The 23,402-nt window shown below is 34.9% G+C and overlaps 1 protein-coding gene across 4 annotated transcripts in view; it reads left to right on the top strand.

Moving 5' to 3' along the window:
* Window positions 1-23,402, top strand: part of TTC21B (tetratricopeptide repeat domain 21B) — a 73,792-nt gene that overhangs the window by 11,267 nt on the left and 39,123 nt on the right. For all 4 annotated transcript variants that reach the window (XR_009221417.1, XM_058549168.1, XM_058549167.1 and 1 more), the window contains 12 exons: window positions 1,446-1,603; window positions 4,853-4,937; window positions 6,022-6,120; window positions 8,789-8,981; window positions 9,406-9,503; window positions 9,825-10,025; window positions 13,731-13,860; window positions 17,157-17,314; window positions 18,767-18,991; window positions 20,296-20,534; window positions 22,075-22,147; window positions 22,966-23,076. Coding sequence is in view for 3 of the 4 variants with exons in the window: in XM_058549168.1 (XP_058405151.1) it covers window positions 1,446-1,603; window positions 4,853-4,937; window positions 6,022-6,120; window positions 8,789-8,981; window positions 9,406-9,503; window positions 9,825-10,025; window positions 13,731-13,860; window positions 17,157-17,314; window positions 18,767-18,991; window positions 20,296-20,534; window positions 22,075-22,147; window positions 22,966-23,076 (1,770 nt within the window). In the remaining variant the exon portion in view is untranslated. The remainder of the gene's footprint in view (window positions 1-1,445; window positions 1,604-4,852; window positions 4,938-6,021; window positions 6,121-8,788; window positions 8,982-9,405; window positions 9,504-9,824; window positions 10,026-13,730; window positions 13,861-17,156; window positions 17,315-18,766; window positions 18,992-20,295; window positions 20,535-22,074; window positions 22,148-22,965; window positions 23,077-23,402) is intronic.

Here is a 23,402-nt window from a genome sequence, read left to right as displayed (position 1 = left end):
CTATTTAAGGTGTTAATATAAGCAGCTTAGGAGGGATTTACCTTTTTCCTCCTATACTTAAGGTTGGTGTAGATTCTTTTTCTGATATAACCATTCCAATTGTGTATTTATTTTTCAGTTAATTCAACAGGAAGGTCGCATTAGTCTGATTACAGCTAGGAATGATGTGAACCAAATATACAGCAAATGTGGTTTCACTTACTTGGGTATGCTGCATTCATATGGGAGGTGCTGGTCTAAGGAAATATTAGATGTGGACACATGTAAGGTCTTTTAGCATGATTTTGTTATTTTAGGTTACCGACTATTTAGGCATATGTAATTTAAAAAAATTATCTACATTGATCTTTTTGCTGTTATAGTCAACTATTGAGAAATTTATTTTGACAAAGTCAGTGGTATCTTTGAGTGGTTCTCATACTTTCCTTTAATTATATGGGAATAAAATCTCAAACTGATTTCAGGAATATATTGCTGTTCTACTATAAATCAGTTGAGACTGGATACTCATTTTGAACTGAGGTATTCTAGGACTAAATTTATTCCTAAAGGAGATCCAGAAACAAATTTTTAAAAATCTGATATGTGGTAAATATGCATCATTATCTGTTCTTAAGGCACTAAATATATTTATAGCTTTATTTTTTCTGACTGTGGAAGTAATACATGGACGTTGTAAACATTTTTTTCAGAATACAGTAATATCTGAATTAAAAGTAAATACCACTATTAGAGACAAACTGTTATATTATAAATGATAATCTCTTTGTGTCGGTAAATATAGATCTACAAATGTACATAATCACTTTTAATAGCCACCTAAGATTTTATTAAATAGATATGGTATAATTAAATCCTGTATGGATATTTTGGGTTATTTTTATTTTTTCTGTTGTAAATTAATTCTGCCATAAATATAATTTATATGCTTCTTTGTGATCTTATCCAATTTTTTTTTTTAAAGATAATTCCTAGAAGTGAAAATGTTGAGGTAGAGGGAGTTGTTAGAAGTTTATTTTGCTTATTCTTTCGCCTGCAAGTAATTTTTTTAAGTCTCTTAGTTTTAGATGCTATTTTCAAATATCCAGGAAATATTTTATTTTAAAAAGCTAATTTTTTTGTTCTAAATAGAAACAATCTTTTGTTTCTAAAAACATTTTTTAATAATTTTATCCTGTAATCATATTTCTCAGTTATTTAAAAGAGGATTTTAAAACAAAATTACTTATATAAAATATTTTTTCATTCTGTGATGTTTGAAAATTTTGTTTTGATAAAAACATTTCTTCTCATTATAAAAGTGACAACTGTTCCCTCCAGAAAAGTCAGAAAACAAAAATATAGAAAATGTTAAATACTAGTATTCTACCAATTTTAGGATAACTATTTTGAGAACCTTGGTATATATGATCACAGTTTTGATGTCACTTTCTTTCTCCCATTAGGCACAGTGCCTCGAGATGCGCCAGAATTATTCAGGTGCTCTGGAGACTGTAAACCAGATAATCATGAAATTTCCAAGTTTCCATCCTGCTTTTGTAAAGAAAATGAAACTACAACTAGCCTTACAGGATTGGGACCAGACGGTTGAGACAGCACAGAGGTTGAGTAAAAAAGATAACACAAATATCTTTGGATCTGGTTATAATTTTGAGAAAAAAGAAAATCTGTGTGAATATTTTTATCATAAGATTTTTTTAAATTTGATTTTTCCAAACAATATAGAATGGAGGAAAAACTTAGCACTGCATTGTTTTTAAAAACTGAATTTACTGATTTGCATAAATATTTGAGTACCTGTTTTAAGATAGACACTCTTTTGTACCCACATACAGATACCCCTGCCCTCATGAAGTTTATGCTCTGTTTCGGTTATTATAATTGCTCAAACTGTCTCATCTTTGGCCGTTAATACCCTCTTCAAGGCTATTCTTTTTTTTTTTTTTTTTTTTTTGTGAGGAAGATCAGCCCTGAGGTAACATCCATGCTAATTCTCCTCTTTTGTTTTTGCTGAGGAAGACCGGCTCTGAGCTCACATCTATTGCCACTCCTCCTCCTTTTTTCTCCCCAAAGCCCCAGTAAACAGTTGTATGTCATAGTTGCACATCCTTCTAGTTGCTGTATGTGGGACACGGCCTCAGCATGGCCGGAGAAGCGGCGTGTCGGTGCGTGCCGCGGATCCGAACCCGGGCCGCCAGCAGCAGAGCTCGAGCACCTAACCGCTAAGCCACGGGGCCGGCCCCTTCAAGGCTATTCTTAACCATTGTTCTTAAGTCCTTTTGACATGGTTTTAGGAGTCTTTGATAGTTTCCTTGCTATTTGGTATGGCAAGGTGTACCAGGGTCATTTTTTGTATTTACTGCCCCAGATAGTTATCAGCCATTGTCCAGGACAGTCTAATCACTTTTAGAAGGAAATAATGTTTGGAGGCCACAATTTGGGTGCTAGTAACTATTTGATGTTTATATTTTTCCAGATTTCTTTTCTAGGCATTGTGTGTGTGTGTGTGTGTGTGTGTGTGTGTGTGTATGTTTGTGTTATGTATATAATGTATAAAAATATGTGTATATATTTTGGAAGGCATTTGTAAAATAAAAAATAGACTTGTTATATAGTTTTAAACTTGATTTTTCTTTAACTTAGTATTTCATGGATATCCATTCACACGGATATATTTAATTATTTATGATCAATGATTGCCATGCTATAAAGTGAACATACAAATAGTTTATTTAATCCTGCCCCATTGGTAGGCATTTAGGCTTTTTCCAGTTTTTCACTGTTCTGAATATTACCGTGAACACACACACCTTTTTACACACAGAGGAGTATTTCTGGAGGGTGGTTTCTCAAATGAGGGATTACTGAATCAAAGGGTATTGCATTTGTTAGGGTAGGCTAAGATCCTATAAAAATAGATCTAAACATATAATGGTTTAATAAAATAGATTTTTTTTTTGTTAGATGTAACTGTTTTGGGTGGGTATTAGAGTTGATCGGGCAGCCTTCCTCCACACTGGCATTAAAGGACCCAGGCTCTTTCCATCTTGCAGCTCTGCTGTTTTCTAAAATCTCATGACGATGGTATCTAGCTGGTAGAAGGGGAGAGGGTGGAGGAGTTAATCCACTTTTCTTAAAAGCCAAGGTCCAGAAATGGCATATATTGCTTCATTTCACATTGGCCACGTCTAACTGCAAAGATGACTGAGAAATGTTGGCTAGCCATGCGCCCAAGCAAATAAGTGGAGAATGGATTTGAGGAGACACATTAGAGTCTCTGCCTCAGGTTTACACATGTGAAATTTTGATAGACACTGCCAAATTGTTCTCCTAAGAAGTTATACTCCCATCAATAGTCTGTTGAATGCCCCCTCCCCCTGTCCTCACCAATTCTAGCTATTATCAGTGTGGTGTTTTTGTTATTTTTTTAAAACAATCTGGTAGAGTAAGAATGGTACCTTATTTTATTTTCATTTCCTTGATCATGTTGATATTGAGCATCTTTTTTATGCTAAAAGCTATTTTTTTCCTGTATATTGACTGATCTTTCTTTTCTTTTTGATGTCTTTTGGGGCAAGTTCTCCATCACGTTGTTTCTTTTTTGGTAGTTTTCTTGACTCTTATTTTGCAGTTGACTGTCAGAATTAACTTATTAAGTTAGAAAAGAAAGTTTATAAGATTTTGGTTTGAATTGCATTAAATCTATAGATTATTTGGGGAGAATTTTTTTTAACCCCAAATGATTATTACCATCAGGCAGCTATTGGTGCATAGCAAACAACTACAAATCCCAGGAGATGAGAATAAGCACTGATTTCTCACTTTTGTGTGGGTCGTCTAGGGTTGGCTGATCTAGACCAGCTTGGGTGGGGCTCTGCTTCAAATTTCAGATCCAGCTGGGTAGGCCTGGCACCTTGTTGCAGTTTGAGCTCCAGTCAGCTCTTGCGTGTTCTTCCCTGGGCTCGAGCCAAAGAGCAGCAGCTACCCAGAGGAAGCTCTTCTCATAGTGACAGCAGAGATGCAAGAGAACAAGCAGAAATATACGACGCCTCTGAAACTTAGGCATGGCACACTGCCACTCCTGCCCACATTCCATTGGCCAATATAAGAAAAATGCCTCAGTCCATAGTCTAGGAGCAGTAACATAAAATTCAGCTTTTGTAGGAGGAACTGCTGAGTTACATGGCAGAAGGCGTGTATTCAAGGAGCGTGGAAAAACTGGAACTAATAAGTCAGTGGACCGCACTATTCACGATAAGAAACCTAGTGTGTTACCTCATTTGTTCAGTTCCTTTTGTCCTTGAGTAAAGTTTTATAGGAGGTTTTATAGCTTTTGCATATTTTTTACTGAGTTTATATCTTTTCTGGGGGGGAGGGGGAGCTGTTCTTATTAATAGGCTATTTTTTCATAATATTTTCTAATTTATTTTTATCACATAGGAATCTATTTTAATGTCGTGAATTACATTAACAGATTTTTTTTTTATTATTCAACCCATCTTTGCTTTCCTGGAATTGTTGTAGTAAATCTGCCTGGTCAGGGTGAATTATTCTTTTAATATACTGTTGTGTATGGTTAGCAGATACTTTATTTAGGATTGCCAAAGGATTTAATGAGACTGGTACAATCTACTCATATCTTTTTTAAACATATTAAAAATTAAGATTCAGAAATTTTTTTTTAGTTTGAATAATGTGGTTGATAATTTTCATAAAGGAGGTATCATTTTACTAATTAGAATTGCTTATTTTGACAGTGAACTAGTCAGATCAGCAAACCAACTTTTCAAGCCTTCAAATAAAAGAAAATACATAAGTTTATTTCAAAATTAAGTGAAATGTTTTTCTGCAGGTTATTGCTTCAAGATAATAAAAATGTGGAAGCACTAAGAATGCTGGCTCTTTACTATTTGTGTAGGGAGGGAGATATAGATAAGGTAAGTTGTACTGTACTATTTTAAGTTTCCTGTGTTAAAAATATATGTAGTCACACATACATATACATACTTTAGAGCCTTGAAGTGCTTTTTTAGAATGTTTGTCATGGTAGTTTTTAGTTGATTTCTAGAAATACATTTTAACAAAGAGGTAAACTTCTTAAATCAAGTAGTAAAGCAAAAACATTATATAGTTCAAATTACCCTTGAAAAATCCCTTAGATCATTATTACAGTTTATGTGGTTTTCTATATAAAATGTCTGTGTAATAATATATATGATTAATGTAACCAGTGATACTGGGTATGGAAGAATACATATGCAAAATACAATTCACAGAATTTTTACAATTTAATTGAGTTTGCATAGGTTAAATGGGCTTGCGATGAAATCCCATTGGACATTATAATAAGGCACATGTTTCTCTAGTAGTGAGCACGTTGACTATATACTGGATTATGGAATGCCAAAATGTATCTGAAGCAAATAGTATTATAACAAGTAGTAGATTTGGATTGTCTTTAATCTAGTTAAATTGGTTAATGTGACAGTACCTAATAAGTACTTCAGTAAATACTAGAAGAATCTTAGTAGGGGCAACTCTTCAGTAAATTTTCCAGGCATTGAAATTACTTATATTAAGTATCTTAATGATTTTTCTATTCTAGAAAATATTTTAAATATAAACCAGGCTATATGGGTAATCCAAAGTTTTATCTCATAATATTAATGTTTATAAATGTATTATTACTCATATCTCATGTGTGTCATGAATTAATTGTTGGAGAGGGAGCTTGGTATGTATAGTTAATTGAATATTGTGGGTATCTTTACCTACCCAAAGGTTCCATTCAGTAATGAAAATTAAAGAAACACATTCTAGAGCTCAATTCTTTCTTGATAATTATTGAGATTTTTAAAAGAACTTTTAATACATCTGGCAACATATGAGATTTCATTAGAAGAGAGAGAATTTATAAAAGCAAAGACTTTTTAAAATGTTAATAATATTTATTAGTCTAAATGTCATGTATTATGTTCTTTTTTTCTTAGTTTTTTTAAAAAATGGATACTTTTGTTGTAGGCTGCCACCAAGCTGGAAAACTTAGGAAATGCACTGGATGCCATGGAACCACAGAATGCTCAACTTTTTTATAATATCACAGTAGCCTTCAGCAGAACTGTAAGAGTGCCTACCATGTACCAGAGCTTTGTTATCAGTAGCTGGGAATGTAAAATAAGTCACAAAGATTGAGGCACCAAAGAGCGTATGGCCTAGAGTGAAAATACAATATGTATCTAAACATGTGATACATTCCTAAGAAAGGCAGTTCGGAGGAGATAATTTCCAACTATAAGAAGCCATTACGGAGGCTTCGTGGAGGAAGTGGCACTTGTTGAGCCTTTAAGGATGAGGAAGTGCCTTCTAGGCAAAGGAAAGAGAAAGTGGTTTATTTTCATCAGAGCATGGGATTTATGACAAGAGTTGTTCTTTGTTTTGTTTTATTTTTAAAAACTATTTGAAAAAAGTTTTAAAGTGTATAATAGACTGTTTTGGTGGGGGAAATGGTTGGTATCTTATTTTTTTCATAATAAAGAAATGTTTTTATTAGAAGCACCTAGTAAAGAGAAGGTAATCAGGAATGGAATAGAAAAGTACAGCAGAATCTTTTTTTTTTTCCAATTTTTTTACTTTATCATATTTCAATTTCTTGTAATGAACTATTGCAAAGTAATAAAAATAAAAACAATAAAAAATTGCAATACCTCTTGTCCAGTATTAACAGGGTGCTGGATTACATAGTACAGGTTCTTTTGAGTTTAGCTTGCTACTACCTTCATATATCACGTGAAGACTCAGTTCTTCCACCATTGTTTACCACTTGAACTAGAAAACCATCATCTTACTTAAATTAGACTTGGCTTTATGCTGATCCAAAGCAAATGTAAAGACAGATATAGACACGTGTGCTGATATTTTGTGGCAATATGAGTTGTAATTTTATAAAATTATTTTTTTAAATCATGTAGCAAAAACAACGCCCAGGAGAGCTTGAATACCCAAGAGAATAATCTCAGTTTAAGAAACTCGAGAGTAACCTAAAGAGGGTCTGATGCAGCCCCAACCTGATGCTCATCCTAAGTATGGTCTCACAATTTACTGGGACAAAAGTACCAGGAATTAAATGCAATTCAGAGACCCAGAATTGCTTAGATTACCAACATTTTTAGATTAAATCAGGTTTAGAGGAACATAGATTAGTATAATTCAACCAGTGACATTAAATTACTTAACACTAAAAGCAATGACGAACATGTAGTCAGGATGATGGCCTGGGGGAAGAAGAGATCCAGTGACGGTGGACCACCTGAACATATGACTCATATAATGATCCTAATATCTGCCATATGTACAGTCAGGAATGGAATAGAAAAAGGCAGCAGAATCTTGAAATCAGTACCTGGAATGAGAGGATTGAAAAGTTACTTAATTAAACTAGAAAAAAAAATAAGGAAAAAAGTAGACATGAAGTAAAATATTTAGTAAATACAAAGTTGAAAAAAAAAATCAAGGATATTGTTAAATGACATGAGTAAACTGAATTCTCTTATTTAAAACCAGTGATTGTCAGATTGTGTAAAATTTAGAGGAAAAAAATCCCTGCAATTAGAAAAGTTTGGGGCCGGTCCCATGGCTTAGCGGTTAAGTGCGCGCGCTGCACTACTGGCGGCCCAGGTTGGATCGCACCGACGCACCGCTTCTCCGGCCATGCTGAGGCTGCGTCCCACATACAGCAACTAGAAGGATGTGCAACTATGACATACAACTATCTACTGGGGCTTTGGGGGGGGGGGGCGGGAAATAAGGAGGAGGATTGGCAATAGATGTTAGCTCAGAGCCTGTCTTCCTCAGCAAAAAGAGGAGGGTTAGCGTGGATGTTAGCTCAGGGCTGATCTTCCTCACAAAAATAAAAAATAAATAAAACCGTTAAAAAAAAAAAGTTTGAGTTAGAGAGGGTATTTACCCTTTTTTATACCTATTTCCAGACATATTATTTTGATCAGTTTACAAAAATTCAGACAGTTTAGTAAGTATTTTCCTCTTAAAAGTTGTTGTCTTCAAAAGTTATATGTTTATTGTTACAGCACTGCCGTTTCTTGAAATATTTTTGAAGCTTTTTTCAAGAAGATTCTAAGGCATGATCTATTGAAATATTCTCACTGGTGGCACATTTGTCTTGAGGGAGAAAGCACATCCTTGTCCTTGTATTTGATTCAATAAAAAATATATATATAACCTTTAAGTAATGATTTTCCTGTCTAATTTGCAAAACAATCATGAGACAGCTTGAGAAAAGTGTTCTAAAAAATGTACTTGTTCTGCAACCTCATTAGAAATATGTTGCAAGATAGCTTTTTTTTTTTTTTTTGGTGAGGAAGATTAGCCCTGAGCTAACATCTGTGCCCATCTTCCTATGTTTTATGTGGGACGCCTGCCACAGCATGGCCTGATAAGCTGTGCGTAGGTCTGCACCCAGGATCCAAACCTGCAAACCGAATTGGAGTATGTGAACTTAACCACAGCACCACAGGGCCAGCCCCAAGATAGCTGTTTTTTAAAAGCACTACTCATTAGGATATTTAAGTTCTGATAGCATATAAACTCCTGCTGCACTGTCTAGATAGTATATAGAGAAGTTTTATTTTTCTTTGGTGATTAAATAATTTTATTTTTTTCCTTCATTCTGTTTCTGTGAAGTACAAATAATACATAGATATTTAGAAAAAAATAATCCTTCTGCCTGAATAGAAGTGTTCTAGTCAAACTTAAATTTTTTTTTTCTTTTTAGTGTGGACGTAGTCTACTCATTCTTCAAAAAATTCAGACATTACTAGAAAGAGCTTTTAGTTTAACCCCTCAGCAATCAGAATTTGCTACAGAACTTGGATACCAAATGATTTTACAAGGAAAAGTTAAAGAGGCATTGAAGTGGTACAAGACTGCCATGACACTTAATGAAACCAGTGTCCCTGCACTGATTGGTATGATGACTATTTCTATAAATATTCCTCATATAGGTGCGAGTAATAATTGCTTTTAATCCCTGCTGTTGAAGAAAAAATGTATTTTGTGGTTTTCTAAAATTAAACTCCACTCTCCACAACAGAAAAAATCATATATTTTTAAAAATAAAATTTTTACTTCTTAAATGATACCTTGAAAAAATAGATTTTATGAGATAGTTCCTTTAAATTATGAAGTTTTTAGTAACTGATTTTATGTGGGTACAAAGTAATTCATTTTATTTTGTTTCACCCTTTTCTTTTTCGTTCTTTTTTTTTAATCTAAAACTTTAATGTATTAAGGGGGGAAAAACCTGTTTTATTAATATTGTGTGTGTTGGTTTGAAGTGTGGATGCCTGAAATGATGTGGACTTTGACTGTTTTTGTCCTGTTTGGTTTTAGGATTTATCCGATGTCAATTAATAGAAGGGCAATTACAAGATGCAGATCAGCAGCTAGAATTCCTTAGTGAAATTCAGCAGTCTATTGGAAAATCTGCGGTATAGTATTTTATTTTATCAGATGGTAGATCCTAGCTACTGTTTATAAAATATGAAATTTTAAATGTCTTATTATTTAGTAATGGCTTTAAAGGAGTAATGTACACTGATTTTAATATGTAATCACATTTATTAATTTACCTCCATGCAAAATTAGACTTGAAATGTTCTTCCACAAGATTCTAAAAATCCATCCAAGCTAATACTTAAATTTGAACAAATACTGCACATAAATAGCACTTCATATACATTTGAATCTAAGTAGAAATAAATGGCTTTATAACTGAATGGAATAATTTATGAAAACTACTTATTTTCCAGGAATTAACCTATTTACATGCAGTTCTCGCTATGAAGAAAAATAAACAAGAAGAAGAAGTTATTAATTTGTTAAATGATGTCCTGGACACTCATTTTTCACACTTAGAAGATTTACCTCTTGGCATACAGTATTTTGAGAAGTTAAATCCTGATTTCTTGCTAGAAATTATTACAGAATACCTGAATTTCTGTCCAATGCAGGTAAGTAATTCTGGGACTTATTTTCAAGGATGTATTTACATGATGTTTTATAAAAAGGTGCGAATAAATTATCTTACACATGTTAGACTATGTCGGCATCTTAAAATTTGTATTTGTATCTGTTAATTGGACTAGTTTTTAATCAGAATATTTATAGTAATGACTGCTCTCAACTAATAAATATATTGATTTACAAATATTTGTAATTCATAAAATCTTAAAATCTTGAGTTTAGAAGAACTGTTAGAAGTCATCTGGGCCGGCCTCGTGGCTTAGCCGTTAAGTGTGCACGCTCTGCTACTGGCGGCCGGGGTTCAGATCCGGGCGCGCACCGACGCACCGCTTCTCTGGCCATGCTGAGGCCGCATCCCACATACAGCAACTAGAAGGATGTGCAACTATGACAAGCAACTATCTACTGGGGCTTTGGGGGAAAAAAAAAAAAGAAGTCATCTAATTCAGACACCCACCTTATATTTGAATGTAGTTATTATATCTTCATTAAGGGCCCATCCCACCTCTGGATGCACTCAGAAATGCAGTTCTTATTGTACAACTATGATTATTAAGCTGTATTTCCTGTGTTAAGTCAGACTTTGCTTTGTGTTAAAAAGTTCACCCATTTACTGGTCATCCTTCTGCCCCCTGGAGTGACGTGGAGCAAGTCCAGTTACTTAGTCTGAGCAAGGATCATTCCTCTTTCTTTTTATGAAACAGACTTTCAGATTTTGGAAATTAGTTTTCATGTTCCCCTAAACAATTCCAAATTTTCAACCATTTCTTTTTTATATGACAAGTTTGAGGACCCTGGTTGTGAGCCTGAGGATATCCTTAATTTGTCTGTGCCTCTCATTAAGCTCTCTATTCCAAATGTGGATTTGACCTCTCTATTGCAAATATGGATTCAACCTAGATTAGATCCTTCTCCTCCCTAATTCTCGATGTCCATCCAGCTTTCTTTTTGTGAATCATGTTACATTATTGACCCCTATTGAATTAACAGTTAACTAAAGTCCTTAGATCTGTTATTCACTGTACCTTTGGACTCTGCATTTATCCCTATGAAATTTTGTCTGCTCAGATTCATCCCGTAATTCCAGATTACTATATCCTTTTGGATCCTGATTGTCATCTATTTTATGTGGATCTTTATTGTCATAGATCATCTGCCTTATCTAGTTCTGAGTGGAACTGAGGATCTAACCCTCTGTAGTATTACCAGAGAGTTCATTCCAGATTGATATGGATCCATTAGTCAACACTCTTTTTTTATAGACAGTAAGCAGATGACTTAACTTTATTATACTCAACTCACAGTTCAACACAGGGGTGTCGTGAGGGGCACTATCAGCTACTTTCTTGCTAAAAGCATAGTTCTTAGCATTCTCCTGATCTACAGCTTCAGTAACTGTGTTAACAAGGAAATGAAAAGAGTGACCTTTCCTTGGGGAACCCATGCTGCTTTTTATTGATCATTGTGTCCTTTTCCGGACTTTCATAATCTATTTTTTTAACTAACCACTCTGGAGTCACACCTGGAATTGATCTCAGTCTCCCAAGTCATGATCTGTTTTCAGTTGCTTGGAAGTTGGAATGCACTTTTCAGTACTCAGCCAGTATTCACAATTCATTCAACAAATGCTTGTAGAGAACCCAGCTCTCTGTTTGGAGCTGGGGAAATGGTTGTTTAAAAACAAACTACAACCCTTGCCCTCTTGAAGCGTGTATACTAGCAGGAGGAGATGGATGATATAATCAAGTCAATTATGTAGTATGTTAGAAGATCACAGAAGAAAATAACAGAACAGGATGAGGGGGTTAATTTTAGGTAAAGTGGTCTGGATAGGCCTTCTTAAGGTGGTAACATTTGAAGAAAAACTTGAAAGAGTCATGTAGAAATATGGTATGGAGTGTTTCGGGCAAAGGAGGAGTTGTGCAGTGGCTGGAAGGGACAAGGAGATGAGTGTGGTTGGGACAGAGTGAAGAGGAGGGGGGAGGGGTAGTCAGAGAGAGGTCATCACACAGGAGACCAGTTGTAACTTCTCTGGCTTCAATGCTGAGTACAATGGGGAGCCACATCAGAGGGTTTCCAGCATGATTCGATTCAACATTTTAAAAGGATTTTTCTGGCAGCTGTGCTGAGAATAAATAGTTGGAGCAAGAAATAATGTAGTCAGTGGTAGTTGAGTCCCTAGGCCAGGGTCGTCCTATTTTTTCATGATATAACCTTTATCAGCATGATAGAACCTAATTAGCATTTATAATGCTGTTTCCATGGGAAATATCAGAAAGGCGTACTCGTCTCTACAGTCTGTTCCTGCTTCTTTGGCCCTTTTGTATATATATAGTTGTTTTTTTTACTCCAACAGATGTTATCTTAGAGATTGTTCACGTAAGTCCTGTTTTTTTCCTATGATTCACTCTGAAACTACGGTAAAAATGATGGTTGTTTTCAATAACTAATTCTTAGCAAGTGGCAAAGAACTTTATCAGAACCTCAGCATATCACCCATACTTTCATTATTTTCAGTTGTGCTGAAAAAATAAATATGTTTTAAGAATTTATACTGTATCCATTACTATGTGAGGAAGTGTAAAATTCTAATCCTCCCTTAGTCCTATAAAGGGGCAAAACTAAATATGAAACTATTGCAGAACTGTGTAAGATATAGAATGCTAAATTTTATTGCGGTAATAACTTACAGTATGTAATAAGTGCTGTAGAAATTTTAAGAAGTTGAAGTATTCTAGGCACCAGTGGTTATATTCTGAAAATCCTTTTGAGCACACATGTTTTTATGCCTCAACATTGTGAGAAGATGCGGCTTTCTTGTCAGTAACAACAGCTCGTTGTAGGAGTGATTGTCAGTAAGAGACTGCACTCCAGTGAAGAATGTGTGTGTGGTGGGGAATGAGGAGGATCAAACTTCAGGTAAAGGAAACAACATTAGTAGGGCAAAGTAGGGAGAATGAACGTTTGACATTTAAATTCTAATATCACATTTCTAAGTTGTGAGTGGATAACCATTGGATAAAGCTTGATTGAGTAGACAGCCATTAAAAGAATAAACAAATGGTCTAGTACTGCTTTAGTTATCATATTCACTATTGATAAAAGGAAAAAAAAAAATTGAGGATCTACAACATGCCAGGCAGAAACGTGGGGAATGTGAAGGTGTGAGACATTTAGTGTCATATACATGAGTGTGTTCTACCCTCCGCTTTCTACTAGGAAATCAAAATCTGAATACTCTAAGAACTGACATTACAATATTCTAGGGGTAGTGAAAATTATTGAACTGAGTAAATCATAAGGCAGGTTTAGAATTAAAACTTATATTGCCCTGACTCTCAATTCCAGCAAGAAACTTTACCTCTTAGTTATGTTTCTTTTGAACAGATAATGTTTCCTTGATAAAGTTTTTGAACAGATATACTCCTTTCATATGTTATCAAGTTAGTAATTGTATAATAATTTCGTAATTATTTTGCTGAACAAAAGTCATTATTTACATAGCCTGTTCATAGATCCCAGGGAGATAAATTAGTATTAGTCCTATCATAGTAAAGATATTGAGCAATAAATGGAATGAGAAAATTTTAGAAAAATATATGGTTTTACTATTCACATTACAATTAATGTGGATTTGTTTTTAGCTAAATGCTATTACAAACTTAAAATGTTTTGCTAATTTGTTTGTTTAGCCTGCAAGTCCTGGGCAACCTCTTTCTCCACTGCTCCGACGCTGTACCTCAATCCTGGAGACTGTAGTAAGAAGTGTACCAGGTCTTCTGCAAGCTGTCTTCCTAATAGCAAAAGTGAAATATTTGTCAGGTAAGGTGTACCACTTAAAATAACCTTTGTATCCTGATGTTGATAAAACACAAGTATAAACTAAGCACTCCACATGTATGGAGAATAGTCACATAAAATGCACATTTTACGTGTGTACAGATCAGTAATTTTTATCCAAAATAAAATTGCATAACTTTCTTTACTATTTAATTCTTTAAAAATTACTATAAACTTTTGTGGTTCTGGTGAATTGCTGGGAAAATACAGTTCTACCACTTAAAAAAAAGTTCATCTGATGGTCCTAGGATCTGGCAATAATAATTTAGTCTTTAATTCACAGTTGTTGACTCAATGGCATAACCAAATGTGATATGTACCAGGTTTCAGGCGCTTATGAAATCTGTTGATTAATTTACATTTAGTTTCTGTGATTGGTTATGTATAGCTAAAAAAAATAGCCTCAATTATAACCTTAGCTTTTTAGGATAAAAACACATGTATGACTAGATACATAAGAATAGATAATCATATGGTGCTTATATATCTACCTTTGCTGGCTGAATGCTAGGCAAAGTAAATTAAGTTTGTAAAGTCCTAAAGGGCAGAAACCAACTTAAAGGTATTCTCATAAAAAGTTATTTCTTATACATAATGGAAAGAGTTAAGAGATTGACTTTACCATTTTTTTGGATCTCAGTTTTAATTGTTTAAAAAAAAGAACTAGATCATCTCAAAAGCTTGTTTCACCTCTCAAATACTCTAGTTGTGAGAAGTGACTGTATAATACCTTCTTCTGATTGCGTTCCATGATTGAGCCACATGACATTTCTACTTTCTTCCCAAGTGGAGTGGGTATCACCTACTTGGTGATGATCAAACTGAAACTTTGAGTTATGTGATTAATTTATTAACATACATTATTTATTTTGAAATTTGATATAAATCAGTCTCAATATAGTAATACTTAATTGACTAAGTCTCTAGGAATGAAAATCTCGTGTATTAACTCCATTTAAAAAAAAAAGCAGCCTGAAATAATTTGAAATACTGCTGGCACATGTCTAAATAGCAGTATTCTTGCTAAATTGCCAACTGCCATGACTTCCAGCAGCAACTACTTGGAGTCGGCCCAAACCTCACAGGTTAAGGGCACAATCCTCCATCAGACTGCCCTCACTTTAGACACCAGCCACAAGTTTGGAGGTTCCCAGGGCCACCTGCACTTCTGATTAGCTGGCTACAACTTTGGGGGTTCCTATGACCTCCCCTCAGTTTCAGTAATTCAGTAGAATGACTCACAGAACTCAGGAAAGCACTATGCTTACGATTAGAGTTTTATTATACAAAGAATATTAACCTGAACCAGCACGGTGAGGTCTGGGAGGGTCCCAGATGTGAAGCGTCCATGTCTGTGGAATTATGACACATCAATTTTCCAACACATCGATATATGACAATACCTGTAGAACATTAGCAACCAGGAAGCTCACTCAGGGTTCCATGCCCAGAGTTTTTATTAGGGTTTCATTGCGTAGGCATGGGTTGAATCATTGGCCACGTGATTGAACTCAATCTCCAGCTCCCCTACCCTGCAGGTCAGGCTGATGTCACATGGCTCAAAGTCCCAACCCTCCTACTGTGTGGTTGGTCTTTCTGGCATGGCCAGCCCCCATCCTGAGTCATATCTTTAGCATAAACTGTCAGGGCCCACCACGAATAACAAAGACACTCCTATCACTTGGGACATTCCAAGATTTATAGACTCCTTCCCTGGAACCTGGGACAAGGCCAGCCAAATTCTTTATTATACAGATCTGCAGGACAGAAATGTCTTTCGTTTTTCCCTCAAGAGAAATTGGGCTGCTCTTTAATAAGAATGTGATGTTGATGTGATCTTTATTGATATGGTCTGTTTTTATCAAAAATGATGACTCATTTCTCCATTTCTAAATACGTAGTGGCCGTCTGAAGCTAACTCACTCCGTGCATCTTTCGCCCTTACCTTTAAAAGAAACAAAAAAGATTCTCATCACAATTACTTATTCACATAGTCCTCATTTTCTTCAGTCTCTTGTTTGCAAACCCTGATTCTTTTCTATGTGCTTTCTCTCCTTAGTAATAACCTCTTTTCTCAAGTTATCTCCTTAGTCCTCCTCCTTTCTAAAACAACATGCGAGTGGTAATTTGCATGCACATTTATTATGCTTAACCTTCCCATTTCCCTTTTTGTCTGCACATTTCTAAGTGTTGGATTGCATCACAATGAAAAAGAATCCAATATTTACAGTATTATGCTTGATGGTTAGTTGACAGATTTTAACACTGTATTTAGTAAGTTTTTGTGCTACCTCAGCCAGATTTTTGTCCATTAATCCTCTGTCTCTAAGAAGAATGTTTTCTGTTTAAATGGATTTCTGTTATAAGTTGGTTGAGCCTTCGGAAACTGGAAGCCCTGACTGTAAGCCTTATTTTATCTGTTGAAGGGTCAGGTAAGGTTAAGGAGAATAATTGAACAAAAACTAATTTAGGATCTTCTTCCCTCATTCTCCTAGCAAAGTTGCATGGGGAGTTGGCCTAGCTATACCTACTTAAGGCCAATTTATGAGATGGCTAAATGCAGATCAGTGTGAGTTACATCACAAGAAACTTCTAGCACCTAGTCTATGCTGTTGTTTCTCTGAAGAGCCTTTTCCTACCCCATCTACCAGCCCAAGGTAGATTTGACTATTCCACTCACTTTAATCTTGATCATTTCCTTCTACTCCCAGATGTATAGTACATGTGTTTCCAAAACATTTCATATTTTAGTTGTTATTTAAAAGCATTTTAAATCTATAACTCATATTTCTAAATCTCTGGAATATATCCTAATGCCTTTCTTGTTATTTTATGTACTGTAATAAAATTTCTGGCCAAGAATGATTACTAAACTAAATCCTCCTTGTTCATGTGACACTGTCACATTATGGCTATTTAAATTTCTATGTTTTACATAACTTATTTTAATGAAATTATAAATAAACAAATTTTTTTTTGACAAGGAAAATAAATAAATATTTATATGCCTCTCAGTAACAGTGGTCCTGATCAGTTCTGGTCTTTTCATACACTTTCCCTGATTTGCTCCTTATGACCAAGGGGTGGCTGAGTTACAAGTATATTCTTTCATGTGGACTAAAAGGAAGCTAACTAGTGAAGATAGAGATTAAACCATGGCCTTGGGAACAGAGGACTTTAAGTTCAAACACTAGAACTATCCATAGACTAAATACTTCTCTCTCAGATCTCTGTCTCTTAATCATTTGAATTATAGTGGTGTTTGTTTCCCTCGTTAGGTGATATTGAAGCAGCTTATAATAACCTGCAGCATTGCCTAGAACGCAGTCCTTCTTATGCAGATGCTCATCTCCTGATGGCTCAGGTTTATTTGTCTCAAGAAAAATTCAAATTGTGTTCTCAGTCTCTTGAACTTTGTCTGAGCTATAATTTTAAGGTAAGTATTCCAGTCTCAAGGGGATAAAGACACATCACCCTCCTTGAACCTTTAGCAAATGTTTACATATTCAACGATTTTGTATTTTACCCTGTAACATTTTGCAAATAAACACTTTCTTTAATGGAAAAGATTTTGGACTCTCAAGCAGTGAGTCCAAACTATATGAACTTGGGGACAAAAGACTGAGGGTCAGTGTCTGGTCTTCCCACTTACCTCTCTCTGAACCTTAGTTTTCTTTTCTATGAAACTCATATAATAATTCCCTGTGGTTATAGTGAGCATCAAATGCAAAAATGAATGTATGTAAAAATAATTGTAAACTATAGAACATTATGCTGAATATTTTTATGTATAAGGATTTTATTTTATTACCCGTTTCTTTCTTGGACCTTGGTTTTTAGTAACTTCTTTTTAAACTGATCATCAAAGAGTGCCTAGTCATGTGGTTCGAGGATATAAACACACTAGATTTCTATCTAAGATATTTCCATGTTACATCTCATATCCCTCAGCTTTAGGGAAAATCCTAGGTCAGGTGCTCCCTGAGCTACCCGGAGTCGTGGAGGCGCTCCTCAGACTTTCACTTTGGTTTGTAGGGTCTTGAGCCCTATTATGTGAGAACCCTTCAGTGGACCAGATAATTGAAGTTTCAGGCAAGATTTGTATAAGGTAACGCCTGCTTCTTAGGACAGTGGTTCTCAGGACTGGTGGTGCATCATACCCCCCGTGCTGGTGCCCCACCTCAATGAATCAAAATCCCAGAGAGAAAAGCATAAGAAAGTATTTACACAAAGCCCACAGGTAACTAAGGCTTGGAACCACAGCTTTAAGGAGGACTGTAGCCATCCTAGATGCTAGATGATTGCCACGTCACCTCATTCTGGATTGTCTCCTTCTCTCTGACTCCTCCTTCCTCATTCAGTTTGCCATTCTCTTATTTTTTGTATACACTGTTGATAGCCAGAATAAAGACAGAAGCTTCATTCCTACATGTTTCACAGTAGTATAAAAGGGTAAAACTAATGTTTAATTAAAGTGTCCTGAAATTTTTAATCTTAAAAAACAAAAGAAAGGAAAAAACTGTTTCTAGAAATCTAATAACTTTGTATTAGTACTAGAAGTCTCAGATAAATTCCTTTCCTGAAAACTCAAATAATTTCTTAAAATGTATTTGTGAACTTTGTTTGCCTTTCTAATCTATCATGATAGAAGTGTCTAATTAACTTGTTTGTCACCTGGGAGGATGCTAAATAGTGGCAGGTTCCCTGAATCTGATTTAATATGATAAATGATCAGAAAGTTAATAAGAGGACAGAAATAGACCTCAAGGATACAATCACAGATAGACTGCCCTCAAAGATCCTATTATTTTAATGTTTGGTGGATTGTAAATTGTGTGTTGATGTTGTAAGCACTCCAAGGAAGTATTTCTGAATATTATTTTTTTAGGTGAGAGAATATCCTTTATATCATTTGATAAAAGCTCAGTCACAAAAGAAAATGGGAGAAATAGCAGAAGCAATTAAAACTCTGCATATGGCAATGAGTTTACCAGGAATGAGGAGAATTGGAGCTTCCTCAAAATCAAAATACAGAAAAACTGAAATTGATGCAAGCCATCGTTTATCAGTCTTTCTTGAATTGGTAGAAGTTCATCGCTTAAATGGAGAACAGGTAGGACAAGTTTTAATTCAATGGCTCAGATCTGAACTTTGTTATTCAAGTATATATATCAGTAAGAAATGAAAAAACTAAAATCATTTCCCTGATCAAGTGGTAAAGTTTGGAAAAGTTATTTCTCATTACTTTGCACCAAGTCATGTACTTTCTCTGGGCTCCTGAAGTTCAACATGGTTTGTTCCTGGATGACTTTAAGTATCAGTGTACTTATGTTGGCTACTATGAAATGTTATAATATAAATAATAATACAATGTAGTGTGATGTACCATGAAATGTATTAATATAATATAATGTATATAATATATGATTACCTTGGCTACCATGAAAGGTAATAATATAATATAGTTATAATTCTGTGAATTCCTAGAAGGATTCACACACACACACACACGCACGCACGCACGCACACACACAAATGCCAATGGAATAAAATGAAAGTACCAGCCTGAAATTCTAATAGTTGAGAAAACAAAAGAACTACTTGATGAATACAGCTTTGGGAAACTCATAGGACAATCATAAAATCAAATACTTTAAAAAATAATGCTGATGGAAGGGAGAGAGGTAGGGAGGAAGGAAGGAAGAGGTGCACTATTTTTTTCACATTTTAACATTGCTGAAATCGGAATGTCTTATCTCTAGAGTTGAGATGAATTTTAAAATAAATGACATTTTAGATTCATTGAGATACAGATTTGGGAATGAGGTAATATTTTCACCTGAGGTATAACAAAAATGTCCTAGCAGAAGGAATAAAGTAATCTGCTGCTTAATGAAGAGCCATTGGGTTCAGTGGATGACTGTGGACTAGACCCCATCAAAGTCGCAGTAATGACCATAGCTAAGAATTTAGGCTTTGGAGTCAGGCTGCCTGAGTTTGAATTCTGGTTTCATCCTTCATTAACTTCTTAACTCTCTAAATCTCAATTTCCTTACTGCAAGATGGGGTTAATAATAGTAACTACTTTACACGATTTTTATGAAAATTAAATGAGTTAATACAATGCTGGGTGCAAAGTAAATGCTTATTAAATTATAGTAGCAGCAACTCTTGTATAGCAACTGCTGTTGTCCTAGTTATGAAAACACTTTTCAACTAACAAATATTTATAATGTCATCTGAATTTGGTCTTTGAGTTTAGTTTTAAATTTTTGTACTTTTCAAAAATCCATCAATTATATCATGAATATCATAACTATACTTGCATTTTTTGTTCCTTCTGTTTTAGTAGAAAATCCTTGCTTCTAATGTAGTTTGTTGAATATGTTGAATGTTATTTTAATTTTATCTTTACAGCATGAAGCAGCAAAAGTTTTACAAGATGCCATCCATGAATTTTCTGGGACATCTGAAGAATTGCGTGTTACTATTGCTAATGCAGACTTAGCTCTAGCCCAGGGAGATGTTGAGCGGGCTTTAAGCATGCTTCGGAATGTTACCACTGAACAGCCGTATTTCATAGAGGCCAAAGAAAAAATGGCAGATATATATCTGAAGCACAGGAAAGAGAAAATGTTATATATCACTTGTTATAGGTAAATGGTTATTTCAAGCCATTATATTTTGACACATTTACCTCCAAAAATTAATTCCCAAATTTATTTTTGTCTTCCTTTTAACTGCTTTACAGATATTTTATAGATCCTTTAATGGCTTTTTGCTTCCTTCTCCTACTACCAATCGCAATCACTCTAACCAAGTTACTCACTCTCCCTAAAACATAAATCAGAGTAATTATGATTATTTCAAACCATGGCTTATTCTAGTTTCTCAGCTCTCCTCCCTCATTAGATATTATTTCTAGACCCTGAATCTTCCTGTTTGGGAAAGAAAAGAGCAACAATTACATGCATTCTAATAGCTTAAGAAAATTATGTAATGTAACAACAGTTCAGGGGCTAGATGGTCATATTTAATACTCAATATAATATAGCAAAGGAAAATTATGGCTTAGTACACACCACACCGAGGTATGGATTACAGATTTTCCTTGGTGAAAGGGCGGGGGCTTTAAAAGTTATGTCTGTCATGCACTGATGCTCTTAGGAGTTATTGGGATACGCAACATGCGTGCGCACGCACATACACGGGTTGCTCTTACTTTTCTCCCCAAACAAAAAGAGAAACATACAACACACACTCCATGGAAGAGAAAATTAATGTTTCTGTCTCTTGAGAGCCTAGTATAATGTTGATGAATTAAGTCCTATTGGTTCATCAAAGCTCAGAAGCTGCTCAGATTGTTTTTGGGTGCTGGGTGATGCAAAGACGCTGAACAGCACCCCCTGCATAGACGGGTGAACTGGAGTTCCAAGGCCATATTTTCTATGATGTTTCCAAAAGATCAACACTAACTATCATCTCTAGTAATATGAAACTATTTAAAATAGACTTGATTTGTTTGAATGCACTATAATATAGTAGTTAAAGGCATAGGTTTTTGTTTCAGGCAGATCTGACGTGTGAGCTGTAGACTCTTAGTGTCATCTGTAAAATCGGAATAATAATTATCTTTCTCATATAGAGTTTTTAGACCAGTCAAATGAGATACTATACATTTAAGACACATTATTATTCGAGCAACTTTGGTATTTTGACCTTTAGCAGTCTAAATTTTACAAGTAAAAACTAAGCAGCAAATATTGAAGTAGAAGATTTTATATTTTTTGAGGTAACTCATTTCAGCATATGACTTATGAATAATGAAGCTGAAGATACATAGGAGGATAATAAGTGTTTTCCCCCCTATCATTTTTTGGTACCTTTACTCCCACCTCATTTCAAAATTAAACATAACAAAACTTTTATTTCTAGATAATGAGAGTTTATATATTCACTATCTATCTGCACTCTATCTGCATTTCATAAAATGGAGAGATTTAATGAAAAGAATAGTTGATCCAGCATTAGTATTAGATCCAGCAATACATTTTACAATACTACGCTGTTGGATATGTAGAAGGTACTCTGAAGGCTATTGGTTAATTAAGATAGATGAGCTTATCTTTTATTTCATTGGTTTAGAAGAAGATAATGTGTATTCAATATACTAAGTAGAGTTGGTCTGATTTCCAGAGAAATTGCTGGAAGAATGCCCAGCCCTCGTTCCTTTCTTCTCCTTGGTGATGCATACATGAATATTCAAGAGGTAAAGTTTCTGATGCTACTGAACTTAGATGAAAAAAAAATTCTTTTTGATTAGTATAACATTCTATTAAAAGGAATTTGTTTTTTTGTGGGGTTTTTTTGGTGAGGAAGATTCACTCTAAGCTAACATCTGTGCCAGTCTTCGTCTATTTTGTATGTGGGTTGCCGCCTCAGTATGGCCAATGAGTGGTAGGTCCGTGCCTGGGATCGAACCTGTGAACCTGGGCTGCCAAAGCAGAGTGCGCCACACTTAACCACTACACCATGGGGCTGGCCCAGGAATTTGGTTTTTTAATAATGTTTACTTAATATCTGAAGATCCAGTAATCACAATAAAAAAGATTCAACCATTATAATAAAAAAGGTTTTTTTTCTTAAATTGACATCCAGTGATTCAGCACTATCTTTATTTGAAATGGAGATGATATCAGAAGCAAGGTAAGAGTCTTCTTTAAACAGAAGGATGAAGAGAGCTACTGGCTAAGATGGTGTTTTCCTGAAGGGGAGCAGTGCTGTGACTCTGTATCTGGCTTTTATGACTGCCAGAAATGAAACGTCAAGAAGCTGTCTCTCAGTTCTCATGTTTTTATTTATGAGGACAAAGGCACAATGAACATCAGTGGGATTATACTAGTTAGTTACACCTACACTAGTGACTATCACCTCTGTGAAGTTATCTAGGTTTCAAGACTTACATATGTACTTTAGTAGTCTTATTAAGTATCCCAATGAAGAACTTAATTATAGAAATGTTGCCATTTAGTGGAATCCAGCTAAGCTATTTATTTATTGTTTATTTTTTGTATCTGCCAACATTAGCCTGAAGAAGCCATCGTAGCCTATGAGCAAGCATTACATCAGAACCCAAAAGATGGAACACTGGCAAGCAAAATTGGGAAAGCGCTTGTCAAAACTCACAACTACTCAAAGGTAAATACTTCATAGTTTGAAGTATCTCTGTTGGATCAAATTTTTCAAACCCTGCTCTATGAGAGGTCTTCAGCAAGCACTGTTTCTATCTTGATGGTTGTAAACTTCAGAGTTGTATTCACAAACTGGAATTTGTGTTAAAGGCTTTCTGAATGTCTCAGATTCTTCATCGCTGCATTTTGCAAAGACTGTTTGGGTCCTAAAAGTTATTTCAGGCTTCATCTTACACCTAACTCCTTGCCAGCAAATCAGTTACAATAAACTTGCGATTGTTGTCTTTCATTATATGACAAAGAATAATAGATGTCCTTTCTGTTGAACCAGTT

Source organism: Diceros bicornis, chromosome 10 (genome assembly GCF_020826845.1).
Source record: "Diceros bicornis minor isolate mBicDic1 chromosome 10, mDicBic1.mat.cur, whole genome shotgun sequence".
NCBI lineage: Eukaryota > Metazoa > Chordata > Mammalia > Perissodactyla > Rhinocerotidae > Diceros > Diceros bicornis.
The sequence above is the reverse complement of the archived record's forward strand: the minus strand, read 5'-3'. Positions and strand labels throughout refer to the sequence as shown.